At 39.1% G+C, this 20346-nt stretch overlaps 1 protein-coding gene across 1 annotated transcript in view; it reads left to right on the forward strand.

The window, feature by feature from the left end:
* CLVS1 (clavesin 1) overlaps positions 1 to 20346 on the forward strand; it is a 216491-nt gene that overhangs the window by 72838 nt on the left and 123307 nt on the right. The window contains exon 3 of the mRNA XM_012508199.1: positions 14266 to 14440. Within this exon, the coding sequence (XP_012363653.1) occupies positions 14266 to 14440 (175 nt within the window). The remainder of the gene's footprint in view (positions 1 to 14265; positions 14441 to 20346) is intronic.

The raw sequence follows: 20346 nt of genomic DNA on the forward strand, positions 1-20346 counted from the left end.
ACACATTATCAGAGGTCCCCCAGTTGGGAAGGAGGTGAATTTTCCTCCAGTTGAAGATCACTATGTAATTACAAAGATTCCTGTTAGCTCTCAGTTGCCTGATTCTATCTGAATTGTAAATCCATCTGGAAGAACCAGCCTCCATCTTAATTCACTCTCTCTCTAAGCTTCCCTGATACTTCAGCTTGCTGCAGTCAGCAATTACTTACAATATTTATATGTTGCCTCAGGGCTCAAAGAATTATGTAGGTGGGTAAGTACGACTCCTGATTTCTGAATGTGGGTGAAAGAGACAGCTGTTTTCTCTGGGAAGGTTCTATATGAGCCAGAACTAGGAAAACGCTCCTTGTAACTTAGTTAATGGAAAAAGGATAGGTAATGGGTCATCAACTTGTAGCAGGCAAGGATTAAAGCAGGAGGTAAAATTTCAGATAGAACTTTCCAGAGGCTGAGCATTCACATTTTTTCCTCTTTTCCCCTTTGGAAATTAAACTGCTGATCTTTCTAAGCAGTCTCCTCAAGGGTTTCTCTACTGAGAACAATCCCTGAGATTTTGTTAAGATAAATATAGGCACTGACATCCTTCTCCAGCAAAATCCCAAATCCTAAAATGTTGTATTTTCTCCTTGTGTGAGAATTTAAAATATGTAAATTGTTTCTATATACATATTTAACACATTTTCCAAATTCTGCTTGCTATTCAGAGTGTAGGATATTTTGGACTCACTTCGAAGGGAATGTACACTGATGTTTTACAGTATCTCCTGCGGTGTAGCTACTGTTAAGTGGCAGTGATAAATAATAACCACTGGCTCTGATTGCTTAGAGAATTGCCAAGTGATAATTTGTGATGTAATTAAGGAAAAGAAACCAATGTTTTCTTTCACCACTTTCATAAAATAATTTCCCAGTGAGGCATCAGAGCTTCTGTGGGTAATGTTACCTGGTAGAGCAAAATTAACTCTCCAAACACACAGCACTTTGGATAGGAAAAGTCAACCAGTTCATTGGGTTTTGTTGTTATTGTTGCTAAATGAACTATGTTGACCCCATGTTCCTATGTTTGTTCTTTTGTAAACTTATTAAATGCTATCTTTTGTTTGTTTCTGATTCTTAGAATTAGGCTGGAGCCTATGTTCTAACTAGGGAGCAAAAGTAGGTCCAATAGAGCTCTCAGCCCACTGGTTTATGAAGAGAGTGCAGGGAGAGGGTGAGGCCACTCTTTAGTCTCTGCGACCTGCCTGACCTGGGCTAGGCTGGGGCGCCATGGGTGTGTCTGTGGGCCCTTCCCTAGAAAAATCCTAAGAACTCCCACATCTCTATCCTGACACGTCTGGTCCTGCCAATTAACTCTCATATTTAGAGCGCTCTGGGCTCCAAATGACTTTGGAAACCTCCAAAGGGGACTTTTCTGCCCAAGTTAAGCACATACTCAGTTCTAGAAGAAGTGTAGGTAGCATTTGCAGAAAATTTTTCCCGTCAGGGCCATGGGAATATATTTAACTTGGTTTTGAAGGATGATCAAGCCACCTATCATTATTGTTACTTGTTAGCCACCACTAGGCATTACAGGAGTTGGTCAAGACCAAGAGTTCTTTCCATCAGCCTTGCCTTATTTGGTGCCAAAACTCAGAAATAGCGTCGTCAGTGGTCAGGGTGTTCCTACACCTCAGAGCTGTGGAAGTCACAGCAGCCTTATATTCTGCTAGCTCCAAGAATCTAATAACCATGATGTGTCTTGAGGAAGATAAACAGTTGCAGGATGATACCCATGTAGAAGAATACCAGCCTGCAAAACAGCCAACAAGTTGCATTTCTATCAAAGCTGCCTTGAATGTATTACCTGTGAAGATAAGACTTTCCTTTCAGTTGCATAATAATTTCCTACAGCTCATTCCTTCTAATCTTTCATGAATTTGATTGCCTGCCTCTGTTTAAGTTTCTTATGATTAAGAAGGATAGAATTTGTAAAATGAGAAAGGATAAACCAACTTTGAAAACTTGAATCAGACTACAGACTCTCTAAGTTCAATCCATTTCTATTAGATGTGAATTACCCAAATTTTTCAGGGTTCAGATTGCTCATTACAGGCAACTAATTTTAGAGCCTTGAGGCTTCCCTTGGTTGTAAAAGCTTGTTATCCTTTTAGAATGTATTGATCTCTTTATTAAATACAGAGGTTTGGAGTTTTCATTGGAGTAGGCAATTTCCTAAGTTAATTAAAATTACGAGATGCTGTATACTTCTAACTCAAGTTACAGGTGTGCTTCCCGTGAAAAGCAATACCTACAGAGTTGCTTTGCTAATTCACTATTTAATTCAAGTTGCCTTGCACACCGTTATCAGAGTTTATGATTTCAGAAAGGTACCTCTTGATTGCAAGAGTGATTGAAGAATATCATTGAGAGGGAAGGAGCTCAAGAGTGTAAATCATTCAAAGCAATGTAGTACCACAGGATAGATATTTTTCTTTAAAAAAGCCTCATAATATTATCCAATTTCTTATCCCAAAAGTGATTTTATGGTTATAAGATTCAGGTTCAGGAGAAAGAATATTCTGTTTCAGGTAGTGACTAGCACATTTCCATGAACCCAATGCAAGATCTATAAATGTCAGCCAGGCGCGGTGGCTCACACCTGTAATCCCAGTACTTTGGGAGGCCGAGGTGGGCAGATTACCTGGGTCAGGAGTTCAAGATCAGCCTGGCCAACATGGTGAAACCATGTCTCTACCAAAAATATAAAAATTAGCTGGGTATGGTGGCGGGTGCCTGTAATCCCAGCTACTCGGGAGGCTGAGGCAGGAGAATAGCTTGAACCCCGGGGGCAGAGGTTGCAGCGAGCTGGGATCACACCACTGCACTCCAGACTGGGTGACAGGAGTGAAAGTCCATCTCAAAAAAAAAGAAAAATCTATAAATGTCAATTGAATTTCATTGGAAGTAGGAGTAACATGACCATTTTACTTAATTCACTCATGTCAGGGGAAGATTTTGCTGTTTGTGGCTCTGAGTAGGCTGATATGATCCTAGCTCCATGCCTAGTGCTCAAGAAATCTTCATGGAATAGTTAAAGAATAATCTCCGAAGTCATATGTTTGTGACTTTAGAAGATGCCAGTTTACAGGGTGTGTGTGTGTGTGTGTGTGTGTGTGTGTGTTGTCCATTATGAATTGTGAAATCACTCTATGTTGTTAGGCAGGAAGGCTGAGACATCTGGTGACCTACTGCCTGCTTTTGGCTTATGGATATAGAAAAACCCTGGTGTAAACCTCGACTGAAAATAGAATGGCCAAAACGGAAGTGGTTAAATGAATGCTAATTTAGCTGTATTAAGCGCTTATTTGCATTCTTGAAACTCTTCCTAGTTTTTACTTTTCTGCAGATCCTCAGCCAAGGGATTTACTAGGATAGACAAGTATGAAATTAATTTTGTATACTTGTTTAGTAATAGATGGGAAGATCATAGCTCACTTCCATTGGGATGGTTTTTTGTTTTGTTTTTAATTTCTTCCGCTGCTGCTCTCTACGGGCCCTGGTGCAATCTCTATCCAGAGAGCTACATGAAATAAACCCTTCCCCATTTATATTTTGGGCTGTCTTCAAGTGGTGTTTGAGGACCGGATCTTTCCCAATGGCTAAGAGTCTCATGGTATACAAGCCTTCCTGTTTGTAAGCATCAATCTAGCATTTATTATTATCTGTTCTTGACTGCATTTTATCACTGACTGCATTCACACTACATTAACCTTATGTGAATGCAGGCATGGCCCTCTCCTAAACCAGAATCAAATCTGTTTCCTTTCCTCCTCTTGGACCCAAGGTGCTCAGTAATACATTTTTCTCTATAAGCATGAGTCATAATAGAAAAAGTACTTAAGGACACACATCAGACTTCAGCAATGAGCATGAGAAACTTTGAAGAGTAAGGAAATTCAACCACTAGTGATCTTAGTGTTGGTCAAGGCAAGTTGGCACCATGCCTACCTTCCTTCTTTTGCTTAGAAACATTTGCTGAGCATCTACTATGTATAGGTACTGGTGATTGCCAGGGATTCAAAGGCAAATGCATCACACCCCCAGCTTGGATGGAGCTGATGGTCTGGACTAGCAGGGCAAGCATTCCTTTGTTATAAATAGGACAGGAAATATTCTCTCCTGCAGACATGGTACGGGCTTATGGTGGTATTTTATCATATTTGGTAGACTCCACCAGCCCATATACTTCTGAGTAACCCTTGACTGCCCTGATATCAAGTAATGTTAATATTAATATTGTGTGATACCATGCTGGGTGCTGATTCTTACTGTGTAAGAACTAGTCACAACTACAGCACTTCTGATTCACCTCCTACTTGACATAGTTCTTTTGGTCCTTCCTCTCTTCACACCCATATCTCATTCGTACCTAAGTCCTGGCTACTATCCTTCAAGGTTCCTCCCACATCTCTATTATTTCCATCCAGCTCTCACCCAGTGTATTGCATCACTTCCCTCTAACTGAGCTGCTCAACTCCAGTTCCCTGCCTTTGATGCACATAGTTCCTGCTGCCAGCCCGAATCTCCCTGAGGCACAGAAGCCATCATTTCCTTCATCAGCATAACAGTCAGCAGTTCTCCCATCAAGCAGAATGAGATGAATCACAATCACGTTTCTGATCTTATTTTTACCCTCCTTTTCATTTTTGCCCCATGGCACAGGAAAACTTTGCATTCCTTCAATACGTGGTATCTACATGCTAAGCTCTTACTGTTGTTTATGTGGCTCCTTCTGCCCTTTCCCTTCTATGTCCAGTGTCCAAACCTCCCCATTTCTCATGACCCAGTGGAAGACTTTCCAAAACTCCCCAATCATAAGTGATCTCTCCTTCTTGTAATTTCCAAGCACTTTGCAACCCCTGTTACTTTCTCCTTCATGTCATATTTACTCAGGTAATAATGAAGACTTCCATGACCATCAACACTTTCTGTGCATTACCATGAGCTGCTAAGGCTTTATGTGCACTGTGCACTTCATCATTACCAGTGAGGTGTAGGTGCTGTGATCCTCCTTCTACAGATGAGGGAATGAAACCACACAGAGATTAAGTTACTTGCTAAGCTTACATAGGACAGCTGGGATTTAAATCAGACTCTGCCGAACTCTAAACCCTCATTGCCTCCCACGTACATATATTTTACTGTTTCCTACTGATTTCCATCTACTGGCGGGAAAGTAAAATTACTTTTTCTCTTTGTGTCTTCCACAATGTACAGAATCATTAAATCTTTGAACAAATGCCTCCTGACTCCTTATTGCAGTTGCAGGTACTTCAACAGTTTTAAAAGAAGACATTGAATAGTTAAGAAATTGCATTAAATTTTGAAGTGAAGAAATAGATGCATTTGATGCTAATTTCATTCTCTTCAATTCTTGAGAGAATATAGAAGCACCTGGACCAAATGTGATAAAATGTTGGTTTTTATTTATTCGAACCACTGCTTTATTTAAACCAAAGAACTAGAGGGAAGACAACGTCTAGGGAAATCAGCTGTAAATGGTGAGTTATTGCACATGCACACAAACGGTGATACATACTCTATTTCTCCGCAGAAACACGCAAATGAAAAAATATCCTAGCAGATTGGAATTTAAAAGCTTTAGTTTCAAGTGTCATTTTAAGTGGTGAATAAGAATGCTTTGCACTCTGGTGTCTGTATCCAGAGACGGATAGGCCTGCCAGGAGTGGTCTGGAGAAACACAGGCTCTTATTTCCATGCTGTACTTGAGAGAATATTTCCTTCAATATTCTCTTCTCTATACTATTCAAAACCAGGGCCTTGTTCTTGAACAAGAACATTACCCTTTGTGTTTTGTCCTCAGTAGCAATGGTCAGATAGGGGTGGACGGGGGCAGAGGATGAATGTCCCCAAACTCCCTCCATATATTGTTGCCATACTTGGTAGAGAGACACACATTTGCAATGACTCTAGCTGTTTTTATAAAATAAACACTATTCTTAGACAAGCATCTGTGAACTGAACTGAACCAAAAATTCAGAAGCAGATGAAATAATGTAGCTGGCTCCCTATCTAAAACTCTACCTGTGTGTTATCAGATGTTTGAATATAATAGTATTCAATACATTATTTTTAAAAATCTGATGCTGAGGCTTTGAAGGCCAAGTATTCTTGAATTACAATTAATAATAAGTTAGACAACTCATTATTCTGGTATTTCAGAGAATTATATTCTTATGCTAACATAATTCCAAAAGTTTCCAGTACTGATTGAAATAAGATAAAATTCAAAGAGATGAAAATTTGCTTGCAGGATTTTTTTCTTTCTTTTCCTTTCCTTTCGTTCTTTTCTTTTCCCTCTCCCTCCCTCCCCTCTTCTTTATCTCCCCTTCTTTCTTCCTTTTTGCTTTTCTCTTCTCTTCCATCCTTCCTTTTTCTTCTAGAGAATGTGAGTCTCATCAAATTATGTGAGACGGAGTTAAATCCAGGCTTCTGTTCTCTTTGTGACCAACTTTGCTGAGAAAAGTGATTGTCTAATTTAAGTTTCCAGCTAAGATTCAGGGTAGTAAATTTAATACAACTTTTGCTAATATTAATTCTACTAGAGCAAAGCCAAACATTTTTCGTTAGCACACTTCTTGAATCCCATATTTTCAGAACACAATTTTTTTTCTTTCTCCTTGATTACCTCACTGAGAAACAAGGATTTATTTGCTTAGGAGCGTGATGGCACACATTCAGCTAAAACCTGAATTATGTAAGAATTATTACAAACCATTTAAGAAAGTGTCTCACATGAATTCCCATTTTAGTCAGTTTTTCGAAGACCCACAGGCCTAGAAGAGGAGAAAATAAGCTCACCTGGAAACAAAACAATTAAAATTTGCACACTCCCTATTGTCCTGTTACCATCATCATCATGAAAACAGTGACTAAGAGGGATACCTCTCTAATTCATGTAAATACAAATACTGCCTCCTGTTGGGATAGGAGGCTCCTTCACACGTGTTACTTTGGATAGTGCTAGCAATAACCCTACAAGTGTAAGGAACGGGAAATTGCCCATTGCTGAACTTCAGTCTTGTATGGATGGTTGCATGTTTGGTGAGTGGCAGATCCACAGTGTTAAGCCCAATCACCTTTCACAAGTGCAGGCCCTTTTGCCAGTTTACCAAAGGAGGATTTTTCCCCAGTCTAGAGGCCAAAATACATCAGCAGACGTACAGAAGGAGCACATTTGCCTCTCCACCTTGGCTTAGACATCACAATCAGAGGAAAGGCAAAGCACACTCTGTAACTGTAAGAACCACATCATAGTTATTTTAGTAAGTAATTTTGAAGGAAGTTTCAAATGGGATGAAGAGAGGAAGAATGTGGTGGGATGCAACGTTTTTGCACCTATAACCAAGACATAGATATTTGGTGAAAATCATCTGCAAAACCACTTTGTGGTTTGTGGTGGACCTTAAGAAATTTCCAAAAGCAAATCATCATATTAAGTGTGATGTCAAGAGGTTTAAAGACAGAACTGGCCAAAGAGTTTTTTTTATAAAAAATTTGTATTTTTTGTTTTTATTTCAATAGAGTTTTGGGGGAACAGGTGGTGTTTGGTTACACGGATAAGTTCTTTAGTAGATTTTGGTGCACCCGTCACCTGAGCAGTATACGCTGTACCCAATGTGTACTCTTTTATTTCTCAGTCCCCTCCTATCCTTCCCCCCAAGTCTCCAAAGCCCATTGTATCATTCTTCTTCTTTTTTTTTTGTTTTTTTGAGACGGACTCTCACTCTGTCGCCCAGGCTGGAGTGCAGTGGCGTGATCTCGGCTCACTGCAAGCTCCGCCTCCTGGGTTCACGCCGTTCTCCTGCCTTAGCCTCCTGAGTAGCTGTCATTACAGGCACCTGCCGCCACGCCAGGCTAATTTTTTGTATTTTTAGTAGAGACGGGGTTTCACCGTGTTAGCCAGGATGGTCTCAATCTCCTGACCTCGTGATCCGCCCTCCTCAGCTTCCCAAAGCGCTGGGATTACAGGCGTGAGCCACGTGCCTGGCCACTGTTATCATTCTTATGCCTTTGCATGCTCATAGCTCAGCTCCCACTTGTAAGTGAGAAGATATGATGTTTGGTTTTCTATTCCCCTGTTACTTCACTTAGAGTAATGGTCTCCAACTCCATTCAGGTTGCTGTGAATGCCATTATTTCATTCCTTTTTATGCTTGAATAGTATTCTATGGTGTACCACATTTTCTTTATTTACTTGTTGATTGATGGGCATTTGAGCTGATTCCATATTTTTGCAATTGCAAATTGTGCTGCTATAAACATGCGCAAGCAAGTGTCTTTTTCTTATAATGACTTCTTTTCCTCTGAGTAGATACTCAGTGGGATTGCTGGATCAAATGGTAGATCTACTTTTATTTCTTTAAGGAAACTTCATGCTGTTTTCCATAGTGGTTGAACAAGTTTACATTCCCACCAGCAGTGTAAAAGTGTTCCCTTTTCACCACATCCATGCCAACAACTATTATTTTTTGATTATGGCCATTCTTGCAGAAGTAAGGTTAGGTATTGCACTGTGGTTTTGATTTGCCTTTCCCTGGTAATTGGTGATGTTGAGCATCTGTTCATATGTTTGTTGGCCCTGTGTGTATCTTCTTTTGAGAAGTGTCTATTCATGTCCTTAGCCCACATTTTGATGGAATTATTTGTCTTTTTCTTGCTTATTTGTTGGAGTTCCTTGTAGACTCTGGATATTAGTCCTTTGTCAGTTGCATAGTTTGCAAATATTTTCTCCCACTTTGTGGGTTGTCTGTAATAGACGTCTTGCTGCAGCACAAAAAAATTAGTATAGGAATATGCCCTGTGATTTCAGAATTGACTAAGTGGCTGCTTCTTATTCCTTCTAAAAAAAAAATGTCGCCTTCGATTCCATCATGTCTTTACATGGTTATCTGATCACTTATAGCCTTAGTTTTCTTATGAGTCTAGCACTGGGATCAAGTTCTGGAATCTCCACTAAAAACTCAAAGCAGAAATGGGCCATGTCTTGAAACTTGAATATTTTCTCATTGGTAAGAACTTACTAATTTCCACTATTTTATATTTTGTTTGTTTTGTGCTATTGACTTAGGTTTTAAAGCTTCAGGTGCTTAACTCATATATACAACAGTAGAACCTAAAAATGAGTCACTATTCATAATCTCTAACTGCTCACAGTATAATGATGAAACCCCTGTAGATAAACATTTACTAAGTCCTAATTTGTATAAAATCCTTTATGGGGAAAAAATTTAAGTTTTCTATTTTCTGCTAATAGAGTTCTCTAGATTTCACTGGCAATTTGCAGTTCACATAGTCCTCTCACATACATTACCACATCTGAACTTACAATTAATTCAAAACTAATATCCATAACTGACTGTATAAATGCTATGCAAATTATAGAAAGGGGTGGAAGAAATGTAAATATCCATTTGTCATGTTAGTTCATTTTGATACAAGTGCTAAAATACTCTGATAGAATTGTGATTGCAGGCAATAAAATAAATCAAAAAAATTTTCCCCCTGAGTTTTTGGAGTTAAACCATATATAAATGTAAATGATTTGGTAGAATGAAGAAACTCTAGAAATGTCTTCTGTTCTCATTTCTGCAATTTGCATAAAGTAGCTGAACTGCTTATGACCATTTTGGTTTGCTTAGAATCCTTGTTAGAGTATTTATAAAGATTTATTCTGGCAGATTATAAACTCTAGAAGGCATTTATTTTTTAAAAATAAACTTTTTATTTACGACAATGTTAGATTTACACAATTACGGTGAAGACAGTACAGAGACTTCCCCTATGTCCTGCCTTCTAATTTCCTCTATTATTTTCAGCTTATATTAATACAGTGTTACTGTTATGACTAATGAACCATTATTAATACGTTATTCATTAATGTCCATATGTTATTTGGATTTTTTTTCAGTTTTTACTTAATGTCCTTTTTCTGTCCCAGGATCCCATCCAAGATCCTACATTACCTTTAGTCTTTATGTTTCTTTAGGCTCCTCTTGGCTGTGACAGTTTCTCAGACTTTCACTGTTTTTTGATAAAGTTGACAATTTTGAGCAGTACCAGTCAGGTATTTTGTAGAATGTCCCTCAATTGGAATTTGTCTAATGTTTTTCTCATGATTACTCTTGGGTTATATTTATTTGGGAGGAAGATCATAGAGGTCAAGTGCCATTTTCATCACCTTAGGAAGAATAAATACAGTCAACATGATGTATCATTGGCTAGGTTGAGCTGGATCACCTGGCTGAGGTAGCGTTTCTCCACTGTACCGTAACTCTTCTTCCTCTTTCTATACTGTACTCTTTGAAGGAAGCCACAATGCTCAGCTCACTTATGGAGTGGGGAGTTATGCTCCATGTTTTTGAGGGTGGAGTATCTACATAAATTATTTGGTCTGATAGCCATTTTAAATTTTAAAAAGCTAGGAGTCCAGAAGTCAAAGGACGTTGTAAAAAGTGAAGAGGAAAACAATGAGGAAATTCATACAAGGAAGCCAAGAACTAAGGAAATCAAGGTAATGACTGCAGCTAAGGTAAGAGGCAGGCTCACACTCCTCCACACTGGCAAAGCTTCATGACTTGAGACACAGTCCATGCAACTCTGTCCTGCCTGCCCAGGAAAAGTAAAGCATTCAAACATTTGGAAACTGTAATGAAGTCCGTAAACCTTTTACTTTTCTCCTGGGATCATCCCAGGAACATAACATTTCCTTCACTGCCAGTGCCTGTCTTGTGATAAAGGCTGTGGTCTCCAAAATGCATAGAATGGTTTCCAGGCAGAGCTCAGTATTTTCTCTTGGAGTGGATAAGTGTGGATATGTGTTGAAAAGACGTGCCAGCTTGTAGTTAAAGGAGTAAAATGAGATAGAGATTAAGTAATTTGCTTAAGATCTTCAAAATTAATTAATTCTATCTTCACCATTCAACTAAAAGTGCTCTCCCACAACCCCCCAAAGAGTATTTGTTGTCAAATTCAATGGTCCTTTCTCCTTCCTATTCTCCTTGATCTTTCTTTTGCATTTGACTTTGTTAACTACCTTTTGGTATTGGATAGCTATTGCTATGTAACAAACCATCTCAAAACTCTGTGGCTTAAGAAAGCAATCATTTATTACTGCTTATGCACCTGTGGGTAGCTGCAGTATATCTAGGCTGGGCTCACCTAGGTGGCACTACTTCTAATGAAAACCTGCTAGTTGGCTGGGAAGTCACTGGTCTGTGTATCTTTCACCCTTGTTCACAGTTCAGCAAGCTGGCTGTGGCATATTTTTTACTATAGGAATGGCAGAAGGGCAAGAGAACAGTGGTAACATCTGAAGTCTCTTAAGAGCTAGGCTTGGAATTGGCATCCTGTCATGATGCCAGTGGTTAAAATCACTGATAATGTTTACTGTCAAATCAAGTCACATGAACAAGAGACAAAAAATACACTGTATCCTCAATGAGTTCATAGCTACTGTGTGGATGCAGGGATAAGTGAAGAATTGGTGTCAGTAACACAGTAATGCAATCTGTCATACCATTGCTTCTTGAAACATTATCTTCTTCTTTTTCCTTTTTAACACAACATTGATCCTCTCCCCTTTTATTATTTAATTCTTCTTCCCTCAACCTCAGTACTGTATGTAGGGTTTACCTTAGGCTTAACCTTTCCATTCTGACTTTCTCTGTGTTATACTCTTCCTAAGAAAGCTTATCTCGGCTCAGATTCCCTAATGATCATTTCCAGTTTACCAACTGGGCACTTCCATTTGGAATTGCCTAAAAAAAATTGTTGAGCATTTTTTCATATGTTTGTTGGCCCTTTGTATATCTTCTTTTGAGAAGGGTCTATTCATGTCCTTAGTCCACATTTTGATGGAATTATTTGTCTTTTTCTTGCTTATTTGTTGGAGTTCCTTGTAGATTCTGGATATTAGTCCTTTGTCAGTTGCATAGTTTGCAAATATTTTCTCCCACTTTGTGGGTTGTCTGTTATAGAGTTCTTGCTACAGCACAAAAAAATTAGTATAGGAATATGTCTTATGATTTCAGAATTGACTAAGAGGCTGCCTCTTATTCCTTCTAAAAGAAAAAAACCTTTGCTCCCTTGCTCCTCTTAAATCAATGTTTGCTTCCAATACAAAGCTGTATCTCTGAAAAAGACTTGGGTCTTTGGATAATTGTTTTGATGTGAAAGGAAAAACAAAAGCATACAAAGTCCCAATGAAAACCTATTCTACAACAACAGGAATAGGACATATCTAAAAATGAAAAGGGAATATATCTGAAAGGAAACCATAATGACAAAAAGAGTATTAAGAACCATTTTCTATGGGAAATGGTTAAAGTTAAAATTTTTTTTTAATCTAGAGATTATGTAGGGTATCATGACCATCATGCTTAGATATTTGAAAGTGCGTGATGTGGGGTGCCTTGAGGTTTTTTTCTATATAGCAGAACTACCCTCACTGGGTGGACTTGAAGGAGGAAAATTTTGGCTTAATATAAGGAAATGATTTTTAGTATGAACTATAAAGAAACGGAATGGGCTAATATCTTTATTTTTTTATCTGTGTCACTTCTCTCTCCTGAAAAAGTCTTGCTCTCCCTTTTCCCAATTATCCATAAAATTCCTATCCATTCTTCAAGATTATCCCGAGCCTTCATCCCTCCATAAACTCTTCCCTGACTACTCAAATTGTATTGATTCCTTTCATGTTGCTAATCTACCACCCCACCCCAACTAAATTAAGAGTCCTTTGAAAGTAGAACTAGGACATTCTAATTTATAACTTTAAGCATGAAGCATAACACTGAGTTTATACCAGGCATTCAGTATATTCTTACTGGCTTACCTTTTTTTTTTTTTTTTTTTTTTTTTTTTTTTTGAGACAGAGTCTCGCTGCAACTCCCAGACTGGAGTGCAATGGTGTGATCTCAGCTCACTGCAACCTCCACCTCCCGGGTTCAAGTGATTCTACTGCCTCAGCCTCCCAAGTAGCTGGGATTACAGGCACCCGCCACCATGCCCAGCCAATTTTTATACTTTTAGTAGAGATGAGGTTTCACCATGTTGGCCAGGCTGGTCTCGATCTCCTGACCTCAGGTGATCTGCCTGCTTTGGCCTCCAAAATTGCTGGGATTACAGGCATGAGCCATCACGCCCGCCCCGGCTTACATTTTAATCACAGATTTCCTGATTTCTAATCTGGAGTCACTGGCATTTGAAGCAGATTGGAATGCTCAAGAATCTGATTGTTTCACACTGACTTCACAAGAGGACTTGGCTTCTGATTTTAAGGAAAACTTGAAGGGAGTAGCAGATTTTGCATCACTTGCCATCCAAGCTCATATTTTCCTGCTCACCAAAGAAAAACACTGAATCTAGAGATCCTTTAAGATCTTAGATTTATAGCTCAGATAATTTACTGAGTGAAATAGAGTGAATTTGCCATCACTTCTTCATGTCTGAAAATTATTTTAAACAAAAATCATGTGGCGAATGGGCATATATGATGTGGAGGAATACACACAGCACTGGAGAGCTGTCATTCTAGTTTGTATTCAGGTCTGCCTGTTGTCATAGTTACTCATGTACTCAAAGCGAATTCCCTCTCAAATCACACTCTGTAGACCTTCACTGAAAATAAGCCATACTTCCTGTTTTATTTTTCTCTATCCAAGAATTGAAGATAAAAAATAGCATCAATGGCATGAATGTTTTTACACTCTTAGCAGGATTTTTTAAATACAAAGGAAATAAAAGAGCTTTCATCAAAATAAACACCTCTGATTGAGGTCTCACCTCATTTGTTCAGCAATGATTCATTGTACTGGGGAAATAACTATGATTATGGCCCAGTCCCTACCCTCAAGGACATCAGAGCTCTGTGAGGGAGAGAGATGGGTAAGGCATGTATTTCAACAAAATGCAATTGGGGCTATGGAGGAAGCAGAGTATGGAAAGCCATAGGAACACAGAAGAGGGACATCTCATTAAGTTTGGGTTGCAGATCCAAGGGAGGTGTCCAACCTGCAAGTCTTGAAGCATTATTGCTGTGAAGTTTAGCAAATGTATTTTCAGTCCCTTTGGGTACAGGATGCCAGTGTGACCCTGCAGCCTAGGTTCATGGAGCAGTGGCATGCGGAGGCCAGCACTGTTGCACGCAACATGCTATCACCTGCTTATATTCACACACAGCTCTCCTTTCTGCTCTGGCTGCAGGAACTCCTTCACAGACATCCTTCGTGCCATCCTGCTGTCATTGGAAGTCCTAATCGAAGATCCGGAGCTTCAGATAAATGGCTTCATTTTAATTATAGACTGGAGTAATTTTTCCTTCAAACAAGCCTCCAAACTGACACCTTCAATTCTTAAACTGGCCATTGAAGGGTTGCAGGTATGTTCAATGAATGCACAATACAAGACCATGTGTGGCAACATACTTTTAAAAAAATTGTTGCAACCAAAGTAATATTTATCCTTTGGAGTGGATAAAGGAAACTTGGATTAAATTCATCTGAGTACTCCATGTTTTTGCCTCAGCCAGAGTTTCAGATGCTTTTTAAAATTAACTTTCATTTTCATTAATAACTCCAAATTACTGTTACCCCGGGCACAAATTATCCACTGTAGCAATAATGAATAAAGCTCCAAGATGTTTGGTTTAATCCATTAGAGAGTTCACAAAAATTAAAACTAGGAAACATCTGCTTTATGAGCATGTCATATACAGGGGTGGCATGGGGCTTTCAGAAGCATTTTCGTGCCCCAGAGATGCACTCTGCAGATCACTACTTCCAAGAGTGTAATGTGCTACCAAGCTTGCGCTTAATTGGATCACTTTGGTGCAAACAAAGCAAGCAGATGAAACTACCTCCTGTTTGTATGACCAGTTATGAAGATTTTGGAGAAGAGGTTTTTGGGCTACATAGAGGGTAGAATGGTTAGTCTTTAGGGTTCTTTCTACTTTCTAAGGATCTGGGATTCTATGAGAAGTAACTCAGAAAGGCAATGCTGCTTAGCTTTCTGGTGACACATTATTACAAATTACTATTACTATAACAAATTAAGGGCATAGTTTGGAGACATTTCAAATCAGAATAGATAAAACTCATGTCCCTTCTTAATTTCATGGGCAGATTAACTCTATGGAGTGACTCTCCCCCCATAGATGGCAGTTATAGGCAGCTATGTATACAGCAAAATATGACATTCTCAGATCAAGTAGTCATTACTCATGCTCTTCAAAGTGCAAGACTAGGATCCATTTCAATCATCCATTACACTCCATTGCAATAATTGGTGGGTCTGTTTCTTACATTATGGCTTCTTCCTATTTGGCCCCCAGCAAATATCTGGCACCTAGTGGGCCTCTGACAAGCATGTATTTATTAAATGGATCTTATTTTATTGAAACGTATCCTATTTCCCAGAGGAGGAGAAGTAGACCAGGCATTTCAGAAAAGAAACAGCAAGTCCACATTGTTCCAGGGATGCCATATTGTCCTGGGTGGCTACATCATATAGTGTATTTGGGGGACATTTGTAAAATTGCTTTTGAATGTACAGACTACGTGGAACATCCTGCCTTGCCTAATCATAGACTTCTGTGTTCTTTTCCATCAGTCACTTCCTCTTAGCTCTAACTCCTTTTCTCCAACCTCCTCTCACCTAAGCCTCTGAACATCTGATCTCTCTCTCTTTAAAGCTTTTATCAAAGGAAGTTTTAAAGTAAGCTTCAGGGCTTATATCATGTGCTTAAATTATGCTGACCATATTTCCAGGAATTTCTGTATAAGCTGCATGTAATCTTATCTTTTTTAAAAAAGATAATTTATTACATGTGCAAGTAGCTGTGATTCAAATTCTAGCCCTTTATAAATTTTTTTCTTAAATCAGTAAGAAAAATGTCCTTTATCCAACCCTATGTTCCAATTTTTCTTCCTGAAAATGTATGGATTACTTAATATGTCCCTTGAAAAGTTCAGTAGATTGATGTGAACCTACTGAGATCTTACTGAATTAATCCATGTGAATGTGTTTTAAAAGGCAATGCTATGCATAAATCAAAGCTATTCTTGTGGGAAATACTAGAGGACCTTTAGAGGGGCAACTTGGGTCCCATTTGGGCCTTCAGTTGTCATATGCCAGGGTCCAAGATGAATTTCATGATGTCCTACGGCTTTGGTTAAGGAGTAGTCCGCCTGTCATGGGGTGGAAGCCCATGGTCCCCGGGGAGCTGAGCTGGGGTACAGTTCCTTTATCAAGGATAGGGGCTCCACCATACCATGCTTTTAGCTTGTTGACTTGGCCATGCTGAGAAAGCACTCAGGGCTACTGAAAACAATTCTGCTCTTGCCCACAGTGGATGGTCAACTCTGCCCAGCTACTTAAAACTTCTCACTTCAGGCTATCTGCTCTCTGGTTTTGGGATATTCAGATGCCCTGGTCAATCTATCACTGGCTCTCTTAGCAACTTATTTCAGGTAGCTATTAATCCCTCTGATGTCTTTAAAAAGCCGTAAGTGGTACTAAGCAGAGTTTACTCCTTTGTGGTCAGCAGTATTGTGCAAGGAGGGCCCAATACAGGTGTCCATTTATTAGCCACAAAAATTCAAGATAAATTCCAACACCACTGGCAGACTTTAATAGGGAAAGGAAAAGCCACATGCAGCCAGCATCAATGAGAGAAGAAAAGCCACATGCTTCCTTCTTTCCATGCACCCTCAGAGAGACCTGAAGAAGCCAGGCATCCTTTGGACATGTGGGAAGTTTTGAGGGAGGGAAATCCTGTGTTCCAGTGCAAAGAACTTGCTCTCTCTGTCGTCCTGCCTTCTCTAGGGTAGGTGTGAGAAAGTGGCCTTGTCAGGGGAAATAAGCAGTCCAATTTGGTGCTAGGCCATCTGGTTTGGGATTTCAGCTGTTTGTTTACAGCATTTGTCTAGGATTACCTGCTTCTCAACCTCTGGAGAATTTTGGGCCTTGGGGTATGAAACACTCCCCTTTTCCCCACCCTCCCCCATCTCCACCACCAAGTAGGTAATACAATACCTCCCGCAGGGACAAGGTGGTTGGGCCCATCCAAGACAGCTCAATCTTTAGGCAGTGAGAATTTAAGGTCATTCTGGGTCAATCCTGCACTTTGCATCACAGCATGGTTCCAGAACCTGGAGCTTTAGTCCTATTACCATGGTTCCTAGTTCTCCATAAAGACAGTTGTTGAAGGAGAACTTTGATTAGTAATTGCTACACGTTGGGTTCTTTGATTACTAATTGTTACACTTTGAGTTCTCTGGGGAGCAGACTATGATGTGACTAATATGCCAAAGATTTATTAGGGAGTGCTCTTTGGGTCAACACCTGTTGGGGAAGCTACTACAGAAGAAAGTTGGACAGTAGGAGAAATTAAGCTGGGATTCAGTTATCTCCAGTGAAACCTCAGACATTCTGAAGCCGGAATGAGCATTTGCAGTTGGACTTAACAGTCAGAGCCTGTATATGCACACAGCACTCAGTCACTGTGTGCTGGCTGTCCTAGGAAAAGGTAGTAAACTTGGGCAAATTGGTTCTCTTCAGCCAGAGGTTCCAAAGGGAGCTGTTACCTAAAGACTTTCTGGAAGCCCTCTCAGTGGCTGGGCAGCATATCAGAGCATCTGTAATAAGCAAAAGATGTTTGGAATATCTTTTGGAAAAGCCATTGTAATGTAACATCAAGGAGCTTCTATTATTCTGAATCAGGATATATACCTGTGTTTTCTGGATTACTCACATTCCCAGTAGACCCCAAAGTGGATGTGATTCTAGGTACTATAGAGGTGATGGGCACTGGGCTAGCAAGCAGGGGACAGTCTTCTATTTTGGTCTACCAGTTGTATTTCTGTGCTTTAAGAAGTAATTAATACTGCTTCTGACCATAATCATTAAAAAATGGCATGTGAATGGAGCTTGGTTATGCCCTTCATAGGCTTGTTAATGAGTCATTATAATAATCATATTGAAGGCCTCTCTTTAGGGATCATCAGATTTTTACATCAAAATTTATCTTGTATCAGCCAGTCATGAAATGCTAATAGTGTATGTATTATAAATTCCTCTTTTAGAGCAATGCTTTGAAGAATTCTCATTGTTTAGAATATTAAGTTGCCCCAGTTACATAAATATTCTATAAATATTAGTTCAAAAAATCTTAGTCAAAATACTAATTTTCAGAATGCTTGAAAGTCATGTACTCCTGCTGGGCTGTTTGATCTTTAAATGTGGTCAATATAAAGTCTAAAAGAGCTGTTGTATCTGTTCATTACAATTTGTTTAAATTTTAATCAAACAAAGTAATATTTATGCTACCATTTTAATACAGCTCAGCGTTATTCTCAGTTCTGCTGGGGATTTCTGGCAGAATGAGAAACATGCTGAAGTCCTGCTCTTGAGCTTTGTGATGTGTCCAAAATCAATTTTTGGAATTATTTTTTATAAATCACTGCAGCCCAGTGATTACAATCAATGTACTGTGTTTATCAATGTTCAGCCAACCCAAATACTTCAAGAGCTACCTTCCTCAAGTGTTTCACTTAGGAAGAGTTACAGTCTTGTGTCCTGTAGGCTATTTAAAAATATTAGATTCCTTGAAGGACCCAGATCTTTCCTACGGATTTAGAGAAGTGTGTTTTTCACTTTCTGGAAGAGATCCAGAAAGCGATCTATTTTTTGTTTTTTTCTCATTTTCATGCTCATGTCATTATGGTCTAGCCATTCTGAACACTTTATCTGTTCATTAACTCTTTGTTCAAGGTTTATTGTGTGACCTTTTTTTTTCTGTTAAAGATGTTTTTTATAACATTTATATCAACTTTGATTCAACTTCTTCCAACAGTTTTGAGCCACTTTAGTAGAAAAGGAGGTCCGTTGCTTTTCCAACTCTTTTCTTTTTTTGACCATAAATGATGACTTTCTAACTTTTAGTCCAGGTAGGATGGAACGTGGAGCAATGCTCAGAGCCTTAGCCAACTGCAAATCACCTATCTCCCTAGTGTCCTTTATTTATTTAATTTTTTGTGTGTGTTATGAGAATTACGTTTTTTTCCTTTCAACTTTTATTTTAGGCTCAGGGGGTACATGTGCAGTTTTGTTACATGGGTAAACTGTATGTTGCTGAGGTTTGGTGTACAGATTATTTCATTACCCAGGTAGTGAACATAATACTCAATAGGTAGTTTTTTGTTCCTCACCCTCCTTCCACCCTCCAACCTGAAGTAGGTCCTGGTGTCTATTATTCCCTTCTTTGTGTCTGTGTGTACTCAGTGTTTAGCTCCTTCTTATAAGTGAGAACGTGAGTTAATTGATTTTTTGTTCCTACGTTAGTTTGCTTAAAATTATGGCCTCCATTTGCATCCATGTTGCTGTAAAGGACATGATTTCATTCTTTTTTTACAGTTGCATACTATTCCATAGTGTATATTTATCACATTTTCTTCACCCAGTCCACTGTTGATGAACACCTAGGTTGATTCCATGTCTTTGCTATTGTGATAGGGCTGTGATTAACATATGCATGCATGTGCCTTTGTGGTAGAATGATTTATATTCTTTTGGGTATTTACCCAGTAATGAGATTGCTGGGTTGAATGGTAATTCTGTTTTTAGCTCTTTGGCACCTCTTTTTTAATACTCCTCAAACCTTGGTTTATTCTCTCTGGCTTCCTTCCCACAGCCTGCCCCCTTTTCCAAAACATGATATGTTCACCTCCCTTTGGCAAATCCAAAGTGCCATATTCACTCAAAAGATTAGAACGATGAAAAGTCTGTCACATCAGTGGGCAATGGTAGTTCATGAGTATCAACGATGGATCATATTGTGATTAGTAATTTTGACAGTCAGGTTGGGCAGATGCATTTCAAGTTAGCAATATTAATATATTCACACCAATTCTGCAGTCCATACGTCAGATATGCAGACATCCTGACTTGTGGTGTATTCATCCAACATAAAATATATGAGCAAGAACATAAAATATGGATCAGCTAGTCTTCTAAACAGGAGTACAACAGGGAAAAAAGCCAACCTGGCTTCCAGGTGCTTACAGTCAGTCTAGGGCCTTACTTCTCCAGGTGTAGTCCACAAATCAGCACTACCAGCAGAACCGAGAGCTGGTTAGAAATGCAGATTCTCAGGCCCTGACCCAGACCTACTGAATCAGAGCTGTATTTCAACAGGTCCTTCAGGTGATTTGCATGCATGTTAAAGTTTGAGAAGCCTTGCCCTAAAACATGGTATTATAGTAGAATGTGAAGGATATCAACTTTAAG

Source organism: Nomascus leucogenys, chromosome 16 (genome assembly GCF_006542625.1).
Source record: "Nomascus leucogenys isolate Asia chromosome 16, Asia_NLE_v1, whole genome shotgun sequence".
Classification (NCBI taxonomy): Eukaryota; Metazoa; Chordata; class Mammalia; order Primates; family Hylobatidae; genus Nomascus; species Nomascus leucogenys.